Source organism: Phragmites australis, chromosome 9 (assembly GCF_958298935.1).
Source record: "Phragmites australis chromosome 9, lpPhrAust1.1, whole genome shotgun sequence".
Classification (NCBI taxonomy): domain Eukaryota; kingdom Viridiplantae; phylum Streptophyta; class Magnoliopsida; order Poales; family Poaceae; genus Phragmites; species Phragmites australis.
Window position 1 is genome coordinate 35,593,821 of NC_084929.1, and position 8,540 is coordinate 35,602,360.

General features: G+C 39.9%; 1 protein-coding gene across 1 annotated transcript; it reads left to right on the forward strand.

Annotated features, from left to right (window-relative positions):
* Positions 1 to 5,745: 5,745 nt before the first annotated feature.
* On the forward strand, positions 5,746 to 8,185 carry LOC133929482 (anaphase-promoting complex subunit 10-like). Its single transcript, XM_062376248.1, has 6 exons — positions 5,746 to 6,023; positions 6,120 to 6,180; positions 6,267 to 6,359; positions 6,853 to 6,923; positions 7,523 to 7,627; positions 7,846 to 8,185. Exons 1-6 carry the CDS (start codon positions 5,818 to 5,820, stop codon positions 7,913 to 7,915), a joined length of 606 nt encoding a protein of 201 aa, XP_062232232.1. The 5' UTR covers positions 5,746 to 5,817; the 3' UTR covers positions 7,916 to 8,185.
* Positions 8,186 to 8,540: the final 355 nt, after the last annotated feature.

Below are 8,540 nucleotides of genomic sequence, written 5' to 3' on the forward strand. Positions count from 1 at the left end.
CCCGCGACGTACACCCGTTACTGTCATCCCTCGGCTGCCTTGGTCTTCCTCAGTGTGTCGGCCGTGGCTTGCTTCCACCGCCAGGTGTTCCTCATCGTGGCGTGTGCTTCGGGACGCTGTTGTACACTACTGTGGACCTACCGTCGCCACCGGCTCGATCTCTCCGCCATTGGACAGAGAGCCACTTGGTAATTGTCATTCTTCCAGGATAATTCCTAAATTGCAGTTTCAATTCAATTGGGTTGTTTGATTTTTCCTAGTGAATATGATTGATGTCTTTTCTATTATGCAATTGATAGGTAATCGATTGAATGATTTTAAAAATGGAAAGCACCAGAGCTAGATAGTACCAACAATGCAAGAAATTCAAGTCTAGATGATATCAATTGGGAAGAGGATATTAAATATAGAGGACTTTTACAGTACATCTAAATGAGTGCATACCGTCTATTTTTCTCATCCGGTGGTTTAGATTGGCCCAATGATACTCTATCGTCCATCAGTATCATGGGTATCATAAGGGTAGGATTGGAAAAAAAACCATGATAAACTTGTAAATTATATGTTTAATTAGGAAAGGTCGAAATATTAGTTTATTCTTCGGATAAGTTTTCACTTATTCTGTTCATTTCATTTATTAGAGTTTCCATCCTCCGTCGATCGGTCGATGATGGGTGGTGAAGGTCCGAAGTCCGGTCAGTCAATGACGTAATTACCCATAAGGGTATCAAGATAATTACAATAATACCTACTAAAATGGACGGTTGGATCACAACAATAATAATCTCCACCATCTAGTATCATGGTGTACTATAAAGGTTCTCTAAATATAATCCAGGCTTGAGAAAATTAATTGATAATTACCATCCTAATCAAAGAGAGTGGGTGAGAAGAAAGTATTTGGAGAATGTGCCATCCCAACCTCGTGCATGCAATTTTTCATTCTCACATATAGGAGAAAACCTAAGAAGATTTATTCAAGAATGGTTCGATGAGTTTGGAAGTTGGCTTGAATACAGTGAATTCAAAGATAAGGCATATTATTTTTGTTGCTTCTTATTTAGAGATAAGAAGGATGCTGGATATGAAGCATTTGTTGTTAATGGTTGGAATGGTTATCGTAGGAAAGAAAGGTTAAAATTGCATGTAGGTGGTGCTGGTAGCCTACAGAATAAAGCAATGATGAAATGTAATGATCCGTTACAACGAAAATAACATATTGATGTTGCATTCCAAATTCAAAGTGAAGCTGGTAAGAAAGCCTATTTAATTCGGCTAAATGGGTCCATTGATGTTGCTAATATATTGTTAAAGCAAGGATTGCCTTTTCGAGGCCATGATGAATCGGATGAGTCCCACAACAAAAAGGAACTTTAGGGAATTTTGTGATTACTTAGCGGAGCAAAATCTTACTTTAGGCAAGGAAACATGTAAAAATGCATCAACTAACAATCTTTTGGTAGCTCCTGAAATCCAAAGGAACATTGTTAAATGTTTTGCAAAGGAAGTGCTACGTTCTATTATAGAAGAAATCAGGCATGCTGTTTTTTGCTTGCTAGTTGATGAGTCTAGAGATATTTCTTGCAAAGAATAAATGGCTATGGTTTTAAGATATGTTGATAAATGTGGAATTATGAAAGAGAGATTTGTCGAAATTGTTCATATAAGAGAAATAACTTCTACCTACCTCAAGTCTTCCATTGATGCTCTATTTGCATAGCTTAAGCTAAGTTTAAAGCAAGTTAGGGACCAAGGCTATGATAGTGCTAGTAATATGAGAGGCAAGTTTAATGGATTGCAATCATTGATCATGAGAGAAAGTCCTACAACTTATTATGTTCATTGTTTTGCTCACCAGTGTCAATTAGTCCTTGTGGCCGTTGTGAGAAAGCATAAAGGTATTAGCGATTTCTTTACTAGGATTTCTAACTTGTTGACTGTTGTAGGTGGATCATCTAAGAGAAGTGACTTGATTGGAGATATCAATCATGAACATGTGAGTAAGGCTATAGGATTTGGGCAACTTGAAATTGGGATAGGATCAAATAAAAAATGGTCTTCAAAGATCTGGATATACTTGTTGGAGTTCCCATTATAAAACTCTCAAAAGTTTAGTTGACATGTTTCCTACAATAGTCAAAGTGCTGGAAATTGTAGAAAATGATGATAAGGATTGGAAACATAGAGATCAAGCATCAAATCTTCTAGAGTACTTCCAATCTTTTGACTTTGTCTTTTATTTGCATCTCATCTTGACTATATTAACAATCACAAACACCTTGTCACTAGCATTGCAACGGAAGGAACAAGACATTGTGAATGTCATTAAATGTGTGAGATCAACTAGATGCCATTTAGATGAAATTAGAAGAAATGGGTGGAAAAAAGTATTAGATGATGCATTTGACTTCTGTGACAAGCATGATATTATCAAGTTGGAAATAGAAGTTGTATATATTAATCTCAAAAAGTGTAGAAAAAACACTGGCATTACAAATAAGCATCACTACGAAGTGGATTGCTTTAATGATGTTCTTGACTGGATACTTCAAGAACCTGATAGCTACTTCAATGAGACTAGCTCTCAATTGCTTGTTTGCTCAGTCGCTTTCAATCCAAGAGACTCATTTCATGATTTCAATGCAGAGAATTTGATGAGCTTAGCAAAATTGTATCCTAATGATTTTAATTATGAGGATTTGAGGGCTTAGCCACCAACTTTGCCTCTACATCGTTGATATACAAGTAGATGACAGATTCTCTAACATACAACAAGAACATTATTTTAGCTTACAAGTGTGTAGGTGTTGTGCCTGCCAAGAAATTTCTTTCTTTGAAGAATTTCGAGATGAGACGAGGAGCTGCTAGCCACACGTCACGCAGGGCCCTGGCTTTGCAGAGCGCCTACTGTCGATGTGCGGGGGCTATAAGCATCTACCGAGTTAGTCGAGATGTCTCCCCGACGATAAGATATCACCAGTCGACTTTTCGAGATACCAGATGATAAAAACAACAGAGGATATCACCATATCAGGGCACATTATCTGCGAAAAAGCTATTCTTACATGCCCTTTGTCTGTTGCCTTTTTTCACTCTTATTTATTAATAACATCTCCCCTCTATTTGGCAATTTGGCACCTCGATGAGTGACGGAAAGGGCAAATTGGGTCTGAAAATATGGAGTTTAGCTGATAACTATAGATACAAGTCATCCTAGAATAGTGTTGCATGTAGCAAGGGTACTATGTGTGGCAGACTTGCAGTGTTCCCATAGTGTGCGAATTAGATTTTTTTCCTCGATTATAAAATCTTTATTAACTCTCATCATCATATCAAGAAAATACAACTAAATAAGAGTTTATACTCGGTCTCTGCATGGCTAGAATGCGCGTAGCCCAAATTCACAAAAATATCAACATGTACAAGCAAACACAATATCAACTGAAAAGAGGAAAATGCAAAAATACTAAGCTGATGGAGCTTGAATCCGCAGCCTAAAATCTCATCCATGACAGGTATAAAAAGCCATGGCCGCTCGCTCTAGTTGCGCGCACACTACCTGCACCATATCTCAAGACTCCACCCACTGAAGTACGGAGCCAACGCATATATGTATAAATAACAAGCATTAAAGAGTAGATATTTCTCTCATTAAAGACCGTATCATTTCTACAGCCATAACGTCCAGCAAAACGTTGCCGCCCCAACTAATATTTTGGCTTTTAATTGTTTACTAAAACCACTAAACCAATTTCCCAACATATGTGGTACACTACAAGACGAGTAAAGATTCGAAACCACCTGGATTATGAACCATGCAGACCGAGCAAGATAGCAATAAAAAAAGAGGTGCTTAATCATTTTATTTTTGTGACAAAAGCAACACTTTTGACTATCTTACCACTTTGTTTTGATGAGATTATCTTTGGTTAGAAGTTCCCTGCACAAAGATACCATAAGAAGATTTTGATTTTTAGAGGCACTTCTATTTTCCACAAACGTCTATTTGTGTTTAGTGCATTATTATACTTAAGAGTAAATTATAAAGAGTTCACTGAGAATTTTCCATTTTGGTTTAAATTCTAATGGATTTTGTCCCACTTTTGTGCTAAATTGATATCGATAAGGCGAGAAAGCAAAGCATTCTACTCTATCAACTTCGGTCCTACCAAAGTTCGTCTAAAAGATACATTCGGTGGGAAAGGCTGTAATACTTCGGTCACAATATTTTGTTTATGTCGCACCACATTGTACATATGTGGATATTGGTCTCGTAAAGGTGATTGACCCAGCCAGCTATCCTCCCAAAACTTGATTTGTGAGTCGTCCTTGATGGTAAAGGTGCCAAAGCGGAACAGATGCTGCTTTCCCCCATCAAATCGGCCTAGAAATATGAATCTCTAGGTTTCCATTGGACTTGGTATAGTGGTTTGGACCTAGATATTTATTCTATAATAATTCTTGCCATGCTCCTTCTTCAATTATTAATTTAAATAGCCATTTGCAGAGTAGAGAGATGTTTTGAACCTTGACATCTCTTATCCTAAGTCTCCTTGCACTTTAGGTTGGCAGAGGACACTCCATTTCACTAAGTAATACTTCTTTTTCTGATAGTCACTTTGCCAGTAAAACCTAGGGTGAAAGTAATCCAGTCTCCGAAGTACCCCTTGCGAAATTCAAAAGAAAGATATCATGTATAAGGGTAGGCTGCTAAGGACTAATTTTAGAAGGACCACTCTGCCTCCCACTATTGGATGCTTGCCCTTTTACCTACTTAGTCTTTTTTTTTCCAAATCTCTCCACTATTCCTTTCCAATCCGCATTCCTCAACTTTCAAAAATGAATTGAGATGCCCAAATATCTTAAGGGGGAGTTCACTCATCGCACACCCAAACAACTGGACATATTGTTCAAAATCCTCTGGGCCGAATCGAAATAGAATATTTCACTCTTATGGAAGTTATTCGTGAGACTAGAAAGCTGCTTGAAGATATATAGTAAGAGTTTTATATTTCTACCTTGTCAAGATTATGATCTATTGTCCGCATACTGAAGAATGAATAATTCATCCTCAATTAAATATGGAACAACACTATTGATTTGCCCGTCTTTTTTTAGCTCTCTCAATAAAAAAAACTGCTAACATATTAACAACTACGCTAAATAGAATCAGAGAGGCGATCTCCTGACGTAATCCTCTTTTGTTTGGAAATATGAACCGGTGTCATGATTGACTTTGATCGCAAGGCCACCTCCCGAAATGAAGTTCTCCAACCAGGAAGGTGTGCAAATTAGATACTGAAAGTGAGATGAGTTTTAGTAATTTAGATGACTTTCAGGTTGCCTAAGATGCCATATTAATCCGAGACACGTAGTACTGTGCATTCAACTCTCAAAGCAACAACAGTCTGAGGATCCGAGTCTGAGCCAGTATGCAATTCGTGGCCATAAAACAAACATTCCTGACAGGCAGATAAGAGTGATGAACACTGCGACATGCTTCTTCATCGATGCTTCCCTAGGTTACCATTGTTTGCGGAGAGGATGAAAGAACAAAACCAAAATAATTGGTAACAAAACCGATCCATTTCATTTCCAACTGAAAATTTTCTGCACATTGTGTTGGTCTGTTTATTTTCAGTGCTCTTTTAAGCAAAGGAACCGGGAATTTCTGGATATGGGCCCGGCCTAGAAAAAACCGGGCTAAGTTGGGCCGGTCCGCTTTGCTTTATTTTCCCCTTTCCCTCTTTGCTTCCCCGCACAAACCGTCAAAAATCCAAACCCTTCCCCAACTTCTTCCCCACTCTCACCGCGCCGATGGAATCCGACGGCGAGGAGGAGGCCGTGGTGACCCCGGCGGCGGGGGCGGCGCCGGCCGCGGGGCGGCTGAAGGGCAGCCCGGAGCTGTCGGTGGACGCGGACATGCGGGAGATGGCGAAGACGGCCGCCTGGAGTGTCAGCTCCTGCAAAGCCGGCAACGGCGTCGCGGCCCTCCGCGACGACAACCTCGACACCTACTGGCAGTCAGTGGCAGTCACCCACCAGTCGAAAATTATAATTTTTTTTTCGTGGGAGTAGTCGGTACTAGAAGCTGATTCGGGTTTGGCGATTTTGGTCAGGTCGGACGGGGCGCAGCCGCACCTGGTGAACATCCAGTTCCAGAAGAAGGTGCAGCTGCAGGTGCTTGCTTGAGTAGGAGAATGCTATTCCCTTTGGCTTGTTTGATTCGCGGATTCGAGATTGATCTGTTCTATGTTGCGCGGCAGCTTGTTGTGCTCTACGTGGATTTCAAGCTCGATGAGAGCTACACGCCAAGCAAGATCTCCATTCGGGCCGGCGATGGCTTCCACAATCTCAAGGTACTCTCTTCGCCACGAGAAATTGTTCCAAGAATGTTCAGAAGCTTGTCGCCTATGGTAGATTTTACATGTTGATTGGTTGGTCGGGCATCGAGCTGATTGTCTGAGAACACATAAATCTGGTGTCTGGAGTAAAGCTGTATCTGTTCTTGATGGTGAGATCACTTCCGAAAGGTTGTTTCTTTTAATTATCTAGTCTGCGGAATTCTCAATGTAAAGATCAACATGTGAAGGTGACTGCTTTGAAAAGCCTGGGTGAGAATCATTTTGTCTTACTTCGCTTTGTGGTTCATCTCATGTTAAACTGAAATTGATGTTCGATTGTAAATAAATTGCTTTTGTATTTGTTACCATATTTAGGGGCTAGGCTGATATGACCTGAAGTTTTCAGGGAAACCTGATCCATTTTTTAACGCTTTTGCATTTTCAGTTCACTGAGTGACAATATTTCCTTGATCTAAATAATGTACCATAATTTTTCTCATGATTCCAGGAAATTAAAACTGTGGAGCTTGCCAAGCCAGTTGGATGGGTGCATATATCATTGTCTGGTGCTGATCCACGGTATGTGTTTTTACTTAAGCTAAATGCTAGTATTCAAAATTGTCTATGTGCAATGCAAGAGTATATTGTGAGTTCTAAGATGGCCTTTGGTCAATCCTGGTAACCCAAATATAACCAACATTACCATATGCTCTCATGCTTAAGCATTTAGGTTATAGAATCTCCATACTGATATAATCCATTTAGAGTTTTAGACATGTGGGAGGACTCAAATTTGTTACGATAGCATCCGTGCAGGATGAAACAGGCATTTCAAGGTTCATTAATATGGTGCTAATGTTCTTGTTCGTATATCTGGATCTTTCTGTTGACCTTGAAAATAATTAGATACTGTGTCAGGTTTATCTGATACTGCAGTTATCAAAACACTTGGTCTGATAATACTACTGTGCTTTGTAGGCATATGATTTGGCTGCGGGTACTCTAATGAAAATATTTTACCTAGTGAAATGTGTATTTTGTCATTTTAATATATCAGGAATTGAAATTATTTCAACAAATTACTGGAAGTAATTAATCTTTTCAAACCCTATACTACTTAATTTTACGACTGTATTGTAGACTGTTACATAACTATCTTTCTTGGCATGTCTGTGCAGAGAAACATTCATTCATACATTCATGCTCCAAATTGCGGTTTTATCTAATCACCTGAATGGGAGGGACACTCATATCCGACAGATAAAGATATATGGTCCACGCCCGTAAGTTGGATACCATACAAGCATCCATCAGTCTATCTATTAATTTCTTTAGTATAGTACATGTTTGACAAGCTCTGGTATTGGCTGGGCGGAAAAGGTAAAAGCCAGACATTGTATAATGTAGCATTCCAATGATGATCCATAGCTTAGAATATGACCTTGATCGAATTTGCTATTACTCTTGAACTCTTCGTTCTTATGATGTCTCTTGTTTTCAGGAACCCTGTTCCCCGCCAACCATTTCATTTTACTTCCAGGGAATTCATAACATACTCCACTGTTAGGTGACAGTCGATGGACATACTCCACTGACTCTCAAGACTGAAGAAAGCTTATGGTTCAGAGTTTAGGTTCCAAGTGGGAGCCCTGATTGTGCTTCATTTCTCCCATAATGGCCACGCAGAATTCAACATTGAAGATTTGAAATATAAACCTGAGTATTGGTGTCGGATTCATCTGTCTGTGCGAGTATACAATTTGTACCCACCCATGTAATGTAACATTATCCACCTTCATGTGCGACATTGTAAAAGAAAAGGTCAATTGGTTTTCATTTCATTTCGTGCTCTATCGACTGTACACTGTCATGCGACTGCATGAGAAGTTTACGCTGTGGGAAATTTGGACTACACTTGGAATACGCTAAGTGGCATCAGTAACTGCAATCAAGTAGGGATGATAATGGGTCAGGTCGGGGCTGGGTGAAGCAAAACCACTTCTGACCTGAAACCTGCGAGATCTAACCAGGCTTGACTCGAAAAAGCCGAACAGGTGGAAAATGAAATCCGAATCTGCACCTATCAGGTGCACGTTAGGTTTCGGGTGCTTGTCGAGTTGGGGTGCCTCACTGACTGGGTGGCGGTGGGAGGTCAGGCGAGGGCGTGAAAGGGGTGACGGGGCCGCTAGGTGGGGC